Source organism: Lemur catta, chromosome 8 (assembly GCF_020740605.2).
Source record: "Lemur catta isolate mLemCat1 chromosome 8, mLemCat1.pri, whole genome shotgun sequence".
Taxonomy (NCBI): domain Eukaryota; kingdom Metazoa; phylum Chordata; class Mammalia; order Primates; family Lemuridae; genus Lemur; species Lemur catta.
Window position 1 is genome coordinate 46,103,288 of NC_059135.1, and position 13,038 is coordinate 46,116,325.

Genomic DNA, 13,038 nt, shown 5'->3' on the forward strand with positions numbered 1-13,038 from the left:
CTTTTTTTTTTCCACAGTGTAAAAAACCACATTTAAAGACTAAGACATACATTCAATAGATGATGACTAAAATAATTTCCTGACTTCTGGTCATTCCTGTTAACACTGCCAAGTTCTACAGAATAAAAGAAAAGTTGCAAAGTTGCAAAGCTGGAGAGGACATAAAAAAAAAAAAAAAAAAAAAAAGCCATCCCTGGTACTCTAAAGGAATTTGTACTTCGGCACACTCAGGATACTTTAACTCACAGGGAATAAACAGTCTTTATTTTCTTGAGTCATGATATGTGTCATTCTCTATTGCATGTGACAACATTACATTATGTATTTTAATAGCCTTTCTAGAGGAATGCTTTTATGGTCTACTCCTAATTAACCATGGTAATAGAGGAAATGTGTTTCATGGATTTACTGTAATCCATCGATAATCCTAAATATCTCACTCTAATTATGCGGCCTCTTCCAAAACCTTTACCATAAATCTCATTGGGAAGAAAAATGGATTGATTTGTTTCTTCTTTTCTCCAGCACCCATTCCAGATTAATTAGCAATTAGATGGCCAAAGGACAGTCTGTAGAGGGCCAAAAGATCACTGGAAAGGCCTGGGTAAAGATCCACCCAGTAACAGGTTTCTACACAACCACTACTTGTTCTCAAATCTTAGGAGCTTATATGACTCACCTTGAGAAGCTGCTAAAACAGACACCTGAGTCCCCCCTCCACACATACACATTCTGATTCCATGACTTGGAGGCAGAGCCCAGGAATTTGCATTTTTAATAAGGCTCCAGGTAATGATGCTGCTGCTAATCAGTGGCCCATACATTCTAGAGTAGTGCCTCACCAAGTCTGTGCATCACCCAGCCACCCGGGGACCTTATAAACTGCAGACTCTGATGCACCATGTCTGGCATGGGGCCTGAGAGCCAACGTTTTTAAAAAAATTTTATTTTCATTAATTATTGTTTTAATACACTTTATTCTTGTTTTAAAATTGACAAAAATTATACATACCGTGTACAATATAATGTCTTGAAACATGTATACATTGTAAAATGGCTAAATTAAGCTACTGAACATATGTATATAATTGACATACTCATTTTATGGTGAGAACACTACACAAAATCTACTCTGTTATCAATTTTCAAATACATAATACATTGTAATTGATATTAACTATAGTCACCATGTTGCGTAATAGATCTCTTAAACTTATTCCCTCTAACTGAAATTTTGCAGCCTTTGACCAAGATTTCTCCAATCCTCTCCACCCCCCAGTCCCTGGTAACCACCGTTCTACTCTGTTTCTAGGAGTTTAACTTTTTTAGATTCTACATATAAGTGAGATTATGTGGTGTTTGTCTTTCAGTGCGTGGCTTATTTCACTTAGCCCAATGTCCTCCAGGTTCATCCATGTTGTCACAAATGACAGGATTTCATTCTTTTTTAAAGCTGAATAGTAATCCCGTTGTGTACATACAGGTTGAACATCCCTAATCTGAAAATCTGAAATCCAAAATGCTCTAAAATCTGAACATTTTGGAGCACTGACATGATGACACAACTGGAAATTTTCACATCTGACCTCATGTGATGGGTCACAAAGTTCAGCCAAAACTTTTTCATGTAAAAAGTTATTAAAAATATCACATGAAATTATCTTCCAGCTATGTGTATAAGTTGTATATGAAACAAATGATTTTATGTTTACACTTGGGTCACATCCCCAAGATATCTCATTATGTATGTGGAAATATTCCAAAATCTGAAAACATTTGAAATCTAGGACACTTTTGTCCCAAGCATTTTATATAAGGGATATTCAACATGTAACGTATTTTCTTTATCTATTCATCTGTTGATGAACACTTAGATTGATTCTATATCTTGGCTATTGTGATCAATGCTGCAATGAACATGGGAGTGCAGATATCTCTTCAACATACTGATTTCATTTCCTTTGGATTTATATCCAGTAGCGGGATGGCTGGAGCATATGGTAGTTCTATTTTTAATTGTTTGAGAAACAGCCATACTATTTTCTATAATGGCTGTACTAATTTACATTTCCACCAACAGTATGCAAGGATTCTTTTTTCCCCCACATCCCCACCAACACTTATCTTTAATTTTTTTTGATAGTAGCCATTCTAACATGTGTTAAGGAATATCTCATTGTGCTTTTAATTTGTATTTACCTGATGATTACTGACATTGAACATTTTTTCACTTACCTTTTGGCCATTAGTATGTCTTCTCTGGAGAAAAGTCAGTTCAGGTACTTTGCCCATTTTAAAATCAAGCTATTTGTTTTCTTGCTATTGAGTTCCTTGTATATTTTGGATATTAATTTCTTATTAGATGTGTGGTTTGCAAATATTTTCTCCCATTCCATAGGTTGTCTTTTTACTCTGTGGATTGTTTTCTTTGCTGTGCAGAAGCTTTTTGGTTTGATATAATAGCTATTTGTAAAATAAGGTATCTATTTTGCTTTTATTGCCTATGCTTTGGGGGCAAATCCAAAAAGTATTTATCTAGACAAACGGCACAAAACTTTTCCACTATGGTTTCTTGTAGTAGATTGAGGGTTTCAGGTCTTACATTTAAGACTTTAATCCATTTTGAGATGATTTTTGTGCCCAATGTGAGATGAGGGTCTAATTTCATTCTTTTGCATGTAGATATCCAGTTCTCTCAATACCGTTTATTGAAGAGACTGTCCTTTCCTCATTGTGTTTTCTTGGGACCTTTGTTGAAAATCAGTTGACCATAATTACTTGGGTTTATTTCTAGGCTCTGTATTCTCTTCTAGTGATCTATGTATCTGTTTTTATGCCAGCACCATGCTGTTTTGATTGCTATAGCTTTGTAGTAGATTTTGAGGTCAGGTATTGTGATGCTGCCAGCTTTGCTTATTTTGCTTAAGATTGCTTTGGCTACTTGGGGTCTTGTGGCTCCATAGAAATTTTAGGTATTTTTTTCTATTTCTGTGGGAAAAAAAACCCCATTGGAATTTTGATAGGGATTGCATTGAATCTGTGATCACTTTGGGTAGCATGGACATTTTAACAATATTAATTCTCCCAATTCATGAACATGGTATATCTTTCCATTTGTTTCTTCAATTTCTTTCATTAATGTTTTATAATTTTTAGTGTACAGGTCTTTAGTATCCTTGTTTAACAGATTGACTGCCACACTAGAAAAAAAAAATTTCCCTGGGGCCATGGTGTTTCATTAAAACAAAACAATCCTTTCTAATTTGTTGTTTTTTGTTTGTTTCCTGTGCATGAGTCATATGTAACACAATCCACATTTTTAGATTTAAAACGTCAATATTATGCTGAAATAAAAAAATAAAGAAAATGGGGTATATCCATAAAAAATAAAAAGATAATAAATTGTCAATATTAATTGTAACAATAAGAACATCAACAAGTAAGATTTTAACGAACCAATTGCAGGGTTTTGTTTCATGTGGCCCCGGAGTTTAGCCTGAGTTAAATACAACTCCATGCCAGTCAATGTGTTAACTTTATTTCTAAATATTTTATTTTTTTAATTGCTATTGTAAATGGGATTATTTTCTTGATTTCTTTTTTGGACAGTTTGTTGTAATTATATAGAAGGGCTACTGATTTTACATGTTGATTTTGTATCCAGGAACTTTACTGAATTTGTTTATTAATTCCAACAGGTTTTTGGTGGAGTTTTTAGAGTGTTCTGTATAAATAAGGATCATGTTGTCTGCAAACAGGAACAATTTAACTTCCTCCTTTACCATTTGGATGCCTTTTATTTCTTGCCTAATTTCTTTGGCTAGAACTTCCAGTAGTATTCTAAATGGCGGTGGTGAGAGTGGGCCTCCTTGTCTTGTTAAGAAACAAGACAATGTTCCCCAACTCGTGAGAGTCACCATTTTAAGTGTTGCAACACTCAAGTGTTGCAACTCCTGCTTGACTGTGGCCATACGCTGAGCAACAAGTGTCAGAGTATAACTTGCCTTTTGGCAGATCATTTGGAACCAGTTTTCTAATTGGTTAAGGTGAACTTTACTTTTCTTTGCGTTGTAATTACTGGAGCTCTGGCTTATGTTTATTTATTAATAATAATTAAATATGCTTTTAAATAATTATTAAACAATACTTAGATATGACTAATAATTATGATTTTAATGACATCTTGGTTGACAGTGGCTAAGCTGCCTCAGCTTCTGCAACTGAACAACCCCAGCACATATCAGTACAGAGTAACATGGGTGATTACGTATGACCATGTAACAATGCTTCTCTGATTAACAAAATCCAGAGCCTAGCCTTTGCCTTGATAACTGGTACACACCACATCCATGCTTTCACAGCTCTCAGCTATTATGGGACTTCTTTCCCATATTCTTTAACTGAAGAAAAATTGTAGCTTTATTCACTGTTAATTTTAAGCCCTCTTTAACCTCCTGGGAATGAGAGGGACACACTGGTATTTTTCTCTTCTGAAGCAGGCCTGTATCCTCGATTTCAGTCACACATAAACATTATAGGGGCCCGACTCGGGGAGCTCTTTCCCTCTGTAGGCCAGTGAGAGAAAGCCATGTGGGTCTTAAATTATCCCAATGACTATGAAAATCAGAAATCATAATGTCACAAGTATAAATCTTCAGACATGGTAAATACTGTGGAATGAAACATTTTCTTCTTCTAGGAGAGCATTTGTCAGATAATAGGATTCCCATTTGGTTGAGAGCTTATCTCTAAGATTTATTAAGTGCCTTTAAAATGCCTTTTGGACTTTATAGTGATTTTCTATTTGTTCATAGTTATTACTTGGATTTTTCTTTAATTGTGCATTTGTCTCTGCTCTCTGGAGCCACCCCTCTACTGTTGGTGCTCATATTGGTGTAGAAGTGAAAAGCCCATTCATTAGAGTTAGCATTTTGGGTGTGGGAAGTAGACATTTATGATCAAAAAAGCTGTAAGCAGATACTATAAATTATTTTTAAATTTTTAAGTCATTTAAAGATTCAACAAATAATTCTGCAAACATATGTGCATCTATGCTGTGAATGAAAACTGAAACTTCAATTCATATTTTCATGAACTTTTCTGACTTTATAAACTTTATTTTTCATCTGCACGTATATAGTGACATCTATATAAAGTAAGGACAAATGTTAATTTAAAACATATGCTGTACTGATAGTGCATGTTTTAAAATTGCCTTGCCAGGATCTACCAATGTATTGGCACATTCTCTTCATGGAATCTCTCACGTGGTAACTGCAACTTTGCACATAATAATGGGTAAGAATTCTTCCAAAGAAGTTGGTTTTATAATGAAGTTTTTATTTATACAAGGAAGGCTATTTTATTTCCATCATATTTGTTTAAGGAAAGGCAGATTATCTCTTAAAGCAGAGAAATGTTTGACGAAAGACAAAAGTCAGTTAGACAAATCTTCACTATTTGGACTGCCTATCTTAAAATACTTTGTAGAGAGCAGTGAATGAAGTTTTACCATAATCTTGATAGAAAAAAAATATTGTAATGATACCCAAAATCATAATTTTACAACCAGATGAAGAAAATCCATGCATACTATTTAAGTGTATCTAACATTGATGTTTGTAACAAGACTTTAGGACCAGGATTATGTTATTAAATGAAAAAAGTATGAGAAGAAAATCTCAGCAAGTATATCTTCATAGGCATTTTATCATCCCACTCGATGGAAAGCAGATAAGCTCAGATAATTCCAATGCAGAACTATTGTTAAATCTGAGTTTACTTTGTACATCTACTTCAACTTCACTTTCTTAACCATGTTTTATATGAAATTGCAATAAGCTGCAAAATATACTGTTTTGTGTGTCTTCACTTGGTACCTGAACAAGTAACAAATGGCAATTGCAGTAGTTATAGGTAAAGAGAGCTGAAGAGAAAGTGAGGGCATTCATTATGGTATACAGTACCTTGAGATATTCTCCTATAAATAAATAAGCTCTCTTATGTTTGCTGTTTTGACAGTTAGCCCTACTTGAACTCACTGATTGACTAATATTTAATATAATATTCAAGGGCACATACAACTGGTGGATGTCTGCACCTTCAGCACCACTGATAAGCTTCTTCGCTTTGGGTTCTCTGCCATGTTTGGCTTTGGTGGAAGAACTTTGGCTCTTGCAGAAAAGTATTGGTGGATGTCCCCTAACCATCGGAGAGACTTTGCTGTGATGAAGGCACTGGCAAAACTTAAGTAAGTCTTTTTCTTAAACCAAACATTTTGTATCCTAGGGTCAATGACTATTAATAACCAGTGTCACTATATTTCAGGCCAGAAGACTGTGAAATATCATTTTTACCATTTAACAGCTCTGAGGATGTACAAGAGAGGTGAGTAAAAATTCAAGGTAATACAGATATCTGTATCTTTCTTTAAAGTATAAAACATTTTGACATAAACAATTTACCAGAATTGTGATCTTTGGTTATTTTCCTTACATACTAGTACAGAATATTAGAATCATGGACTCCTACAGGTCCTACTAAGCATGTAATTTGGCTTCTGTCTTTAGAAACAACCATTCATTCATTCATTCATTCAGTAGCTGTTTGAGTGCCCAGTATATGCCAGGCATTTTAGATACAACAATGAGCCAAAAACCAAACAAAACCCACAGTTTTTATCCCTCATGAGAATTTTAGTCATGTGGAATACAAATTACTTTTTATTTCAGAATATTACAGGGGTACAAATGTTTAGGTTACATACATTGCCTTTGCCCCGCCTGAGTCAGAGCTTCAAGCATGTCCATCCCCCAGATGGTGTGCACTGCACCCATTTGGTGTGAATATATCCATCCCCTCCTCCCTGCTCCCACCTGCCCAACATCTGATGAGTATTATTACTATATGTGCACATATGTGTTGATCAGTTAATACCAATTTGATGGTGGAGAACATGTCGTGCTTGTTTTTCCATTCTTGTGATACTTTACTTAGTAGAATGGGCTCCCGCTCTATCCAGGATAATACAAGAGGTGCTAGATCACCATTGTTTTTTTTGTGGCTGAGTAGTACTCTATGATATACATATACCACATTTTATTAATTCACTCAGCTCTAGTCTTTTAAAAATATAGATAATCATTGTTCCTTGTAATACTATTTTTCCTTTTTTTATTTTTTAATTTTAAGAGACAGGGTCTTGCTTGTTGTCCAGGCTGGTCTCAAACTTCTAGAATCAAGGGATCCTACCTCAGCCTACCAAGTAGCTGGGACTACAGGTGCATGCCACCTCACCCAGCTTCTATTTTACCTTTAAATAATCAACACATTATAACGTTGGCAGTAACAAAATTGTTCACATATTTTTACTTACTAATTTAAGAAAGTAATGTATGTAATGATGAGTTGTCTAATTTTCTCATATTTAATAGATGCTACTTTTTTGTGTGACCTGTTTTTGTTTCTTTGTTTTCTTGTTTTTAGGAGGGCACATGGATCTCCCAAATCTGGTGAGTCCAAAAGTATCTCCTTGAGAACTGAGCCAGGCTCTGTTGACATTTTGCTCTGGTGAGGGAAAGTAACCAATCACTTCCATTACCTTTAGACTGTAATGATCAATGGCAAATGATCCAGGGTCAGTTCTTGAATGTCAGCATTATGGCAATTCCTTGCCTGTGTTCAGTGGCACCTAGAGGCTTGGCACCTAATACCAGGTTAGTAAGCGTTTTTATTGAATCATTGATACATTTCTTATAAACCAACTTTTTTTTCAAAATACCCAAGTAACTCTTGACTAGAAACTTATTAGGAGATAGTCCCTCATTCTATAACATCAGAGATTATAAGGGATTTGTCATCACATGTCGGTTGAGAACAGCTGAACTAGAAAAATTATCAATCACTGATGTTTTAATATCACTGAGGATAAAGAAATACTCCCTAGGCTGTATTGACACAAGTTTGTTATTTTATGCTTGCTTTGTTTATTTAGTTGTTGAGAACATTATATTAAATTCTGATATGTCTTGTGAAAGTCTCTGCTTTCCCACTTTAATGTAAACATAAATATCTTTAGCATGAAAAGCAGGCATGTGTGTATATTTGATACCTTTAGTTAAAGAAAACATTTCAGTTTTATTTAATGTGAATAGTGGTGCTTATGAATCTACTCCCCACATTTTCAATCGAATAAGTCACGAGACACTTTATATGTAATTTTATCCACAGAATATAGACATTCCTTCTCTTGCACATTCTTTTTAAGCAGCTGTCCATTATGGGTCTGAAAATACTTCCCTTCTAAGTCCAATCCCGTAGAGCAGTGAAAAAAGGATTGTGAATGTTGTGAAATATGGGCAACTCTAGATTTTCACTAGAAGTGGAATAAAAGAATGACTTATGTACTTTGGCAACTTATAACATTTTAATGATTAATTTCAACTTCCCTGAAAAATATTTAATCAGAGTGATTAACAACCAGAAAAAAGGATTGATTTTTAATTTCTTCTTTGGCAATTGATATGAAAGTAATAAACAGAAACATCCAAAGTTAGGGGGGAAAAGGGAGAAACTACGAACTTTGATATTAAAAGCCCAGATGGCAGAGTCCACATTAATTATGTCCAGTGCTGCAACTGGAAAAGAGTATTTTGAAGGTTGTGTGATTTAGAAATTGAGCCTGGTTGTTTCCTCCCCACACCCTCAGAAACCATGGGTAGCTGTGTGTTTCCCCAATGTAGTTTCCTCCACTGAGCGTGAAGACATGGCGAGCTGACCAAGGAGCTGGCCGGTGGGACTCCAGGCAACGTATATCTAACCCTGCTTGTTCAGAAACCTTCATGGGAGGTAGCCCTGCTCTTCTGGGAGCAGCTGAATCATAGCTCCTTCAAAGCCGCTCCATCAGTGTTCAGCTTGCCTGGAATTCCACTGCTGACTCTTTGGGTACAATCAGCATTGATACATTTTTCACAGAAAGCTAATGAGAGATGTCTTCTGTGGATTATAATTACAACATACCATCTTTGCAAAGGCCTTTAGACCAAGCTCAGTTGAGCAGAGATTTTTTAGAGATGTAGCTTCTGAATGATTCAGGATAATTGAATAGGAGATTGCACTTTCAGCCTTTTTTTTCCACCATAAAGAATAATTTACTTCAAATACTTAATAATTTACTTAAAATACTTCAGTGCAAATTGCTGATAATGTACTAATATTATTCTATTCTAAGATTAAATGTTTCAATTTTGTGAAACATTTAGAGTGGTGCCAGGCACATAGGGGTTATGTTAACATTACTAGTAAATACTGGAAAGCAGGCACAGGGTCAAGCTTTTCATGCTTATACAATTATGCAATTTTTAAAAATAAAAGATGCTTGATAACACTATCCTGAATGTTTTGGTACTGTTAATTTTCAATTGCGAAGAGGAGGCGTAATGGACAGAGGGGTACTAGGCCTTGGAAGTTAAGAGCTTTGGTGTGATGATCACTTTGTTTTTCTCTGTGTGCATTTGAGCAAATCACTTGAACTTGGGGTTGTCTTTTCCTTCTACATGAAATGAATGAATGATGTAATAATCTCTAAGGTCCCTTACAACTCTAACCTGAGCTTCCATAAGAGTTCAAGAGACCTGTTTTATGTCATCGTTATTCTTGGATTAACCTTAGGTTTGCACTGAAATCAACCTAGAAGTCATTTGTATGTATTCCTGCAAACTAACTCCTATGGCTTGATGCGTTTATGAGTGGCTGTTTGGCACCTCTGAATTTTGAGTCTCTTATACTGGGTGGGACAGTTATGCAATATCAAAATGCTCAGTCATCTAACTGAACATGTGTGGCAGCATTTGTCCACTCCATTTCTTCCATCTATCCAAGGGCCACTTTGATTTATTTTATTTCCTATGTCACCTAGACCTTCTGCCGATAAATATTTAAACCACACGTTAGATTTTAGAAAATGTCAACCTATTTGTTATACTACTTGTACATACTATTTTATAATACAACTTTTAAAAAGTTTCACATTTATAATTCCTAATTACACTGGATTTTAAATTATGTCGATATTGTGAGTAGAATGCATGACAGTTTGATTTGTAAATAGTTCTAATATAAGAGCTTGTTGAAAAGGAAGCCAATAATTTAATAAAACTAATTTGAAAGGCTGCATCATTTAAAAAACAATACAGCAAGACACGGTATGAAAATTTTAGGTAAATTCACTGTAATAATTTATGTTTCTTGGACAATATTTCTAGTAAACAGTATATTTGTTATAAAGAACAATGTGGAAAAATTTTTGATGTAATCTCTTAATAAACTTCTTGATGTCTAATACAAATATTTAATTTCAGATTAAATAATGGAAGCATGGCTCTTATAATTGCACGAAACACTTCTCGGCCAGAATTTATAAAACACCTGAAAAGATATGCCAGTGTGAAAAATCAGGTATGGTAAATTCTTTTTGTTACTTATTTGCAAAGCTATTAATCATGGAGAGAGATATTGCAAGAGTTGACATCAAATCCTGCCTCATAAGAAGGCTTATTTTCCTCTGAACACAGTAATATTTTTTTTCAATTTATTTCATTCAAATTTTGAAAAACATCCACCAGTATTAATATAGATTGGCCTTTTTCGAGCTATGGGTTAGTAGTTTTATATATATGTGTGTGTATATAAATATATATTTGCACAAAGATAACATAAAAATGTATTGTTACATTGCAATGTGAAGTAAGTTAAAGATGAAATTACATACTCAGGCTGTTGTTCTGAATAAAAAGTAGTGAAATCTGAGATTTTACCCTTCTTAATATTATGGCAGATGACTCTCTAAAGTTATGATCTTTAGATTTTCCTGAAATTTGTTTGCAGATATGCCTGTGCTCACTATTTGAAATAGATTTGCAGATAAATATTTAAAAACATACCACTGTTATACAGACATTTTATTCAAAACTAGAATGTGGAGATACATATTTCTGCTTGTGATTTGCTTTAAGGAGAAACACTAACTACCAAAGGCCATATTATTTTGGCAAATACTTTGACCCAGTTATTAGAAAACTGATCCTGGATTTATGTGCATTTCTGAAATTGTGAGTCTCTGAAGTACGTAGGTATGAGTGTAAAGCCCTATAGTTGCACAGATTCTTAAAAGTATAAAATGATGCTTGGATGGAGTTGGGAGAGAACAGATGGGAGGAGGGAAGAGGAAAGTAAACCCAGCCAATGACTCACAGCTGAATCTTGCTTACGTACCTTAGCCATTGCAAGGCTCTCAATTTTGGTCTCACTATAATTTTAAACTTAGGCTATCCACATGAAGTTTGAGTTCTCTTCTGCCTAGTACATTATTTGATCAACAGTTATTGAGCAAGTAACTGGACTTGTTTGGGAAATTAAGTCCTAAAAAGTAGATATAGTCCTACTTTCCTTAAATGTAAACCTCTAAGAAGACAAAGTAGATGAGCATACATTAATATAATGTGGATTGTGAGCCTAAGTAACAACTTTATGTATGTGTGTTTTGGGGAAATCTAAAGATTTATTGATTTTTTTCTTCCCCAAAGGAATGTATGCCTTTTCAGAGTCTACTAGACTTTTAAACATTAAGACCAATTTTATTATTTTTCTTAATCTAAAAGTAGTACATGGTCATTGCTCTTTTTAAGTCAGAAAATAGAAACAAGAAAACTATTTAAAGCACTTGAAATTCCATGTTTCTGGAGATAATCAGTATCATTGCCTTGGAATAGATTTTTCCTAATCCATTTCTTTTAAATCCTATTTGAGAACTTAAATGAGTACTAACCTATTAGGGTAGCCCTCAGAAGCACTGTATTTATTTTAGGGGGACATCTATTACAAAAATTGTTTACAGGTCTCTTGCCTAAGGGGCAAGTTTTTGTAGATTGTTTTAATGAAAATAGCTTCTGATTTTAAAAGCAATGCTTACCTTAAACATAATAACATACAGAATATAATGAAAATAATTCTATGTCTTTAGGAAAATGTTTTCTAAGCGAGATCATATTATGCAAGATCTATTTTAACCTATTTTTCCCATGTACTCTACCAATCATATCTTGCTTTTAATGTAAGAAACTATTGCCTATGTGTTTCATTAGATTTAACTCTGATTGACTTATCTATTTTCAAAAGTTAAAGTCCATGCTATTGTTCTGTGATTTTTTTGCAAAAAAAAAAAAAAAAATCTAGAATGTTTTGCATACTGGTATACAGTGAGAATAATTAGATTGATTCCCAAGGTGACTGCTTTCAAGCAATGTAAATTTGACTTGCTAAAAATTATTAAAATACACACACACACATACTTGTGTGTGTGTGCATGTGTATTTAGTCTCTTTCCTTCATGGTGACTTTTTAAAAATGTAAATTTATGTAGATAATGTAAGATTATGTAATTTACTGTGTATTGCTGCTAGTAGTGCTGGTATTTAGGAAGGAAAATGTGGCACTTTAAGGAGAGCAACATCTAGTTCTCTGAACCAGGTTGAACGAGGGATTGTTAATATATATTCACAGTTGTAGAATATTGGGGGTTCGCGACATCCCTGATAAAGATAGGGTCCCCAGGCAGAATGTGTTGTAAGAGATGAAAGAAACACAGACACAGAAATAATATTTAAAAGAGCAGGGAAATCAGGGGACCACCAGCGCTCTGGTGCCAAGGTGGCAGTGACTGAAACCCAGAACCTGATTTTTATTCTCTTTGCCATGCTGTAAAATACGATGATCTCATGTGAAAAAATCATGGGATACAATGATCAAAGGTCTCGGGGCTCCCCCCAAATCACAAGGTGTCCTAGCTAATTTCCTTCTCCTTTCTAGAAGTGAAAAACACATAATTCTTTGGTAGGCACAACCCTTTTGATCAAGGTAAACTAATTAATTTATCCCAAGCTCAAGCTATGTACATGGATATCAGTCTTTTAACTTCAGTAGCTGCAACCCATTTGATCAAGGAACAAAGAAACTACATGCCTTCCACTGGGAGACTAGTTT

At 34.5% G+C, this 13,038-nt stretch overlaps 1 protein-coding gene across 2 annotated transcripts in view; it reads left to right on the forward strand.

Moving 5' to 3' along the window:
- The window catches only part of CERKL (ceramide kinase like), a 92,941-nt gene extending 82,523 nt beyond the window's left edge, over positions 1–10,418 (forward strand). Inside the window, exons 6-10 of one of the 2 annotated variants that reach the window (XM_045559317.1) lie at positions 5,224–5,298; positions 6,073–6,250; positions 6,328–6,387; positions 7,486–7,511; positions 10,359–10,418. In XM_045559317.1, the coding sequence (XP_045415273.1) occupies positions 5,224–5,298; positions 6,073–6,250; positions 6,328–6,387; positions 7,486–7,511; positions 10,359–10,363 (344 nt within the window). In that variant the 3' untranslated portion in view covers positions 10,364–10,418. Of the gene's footprint in view, positions 1–5,223; positions 5,299–6,072; positions 6,251–6,327; positions 6,388–7,485; positions 7,676–10,358 lie in introns of those variants that run through there. The other variant, XM_045559316.1, reaches the window with a different exon arrangement.
- Positions 10,419–13,038: the final 2,620 nt, after the last annotated feature.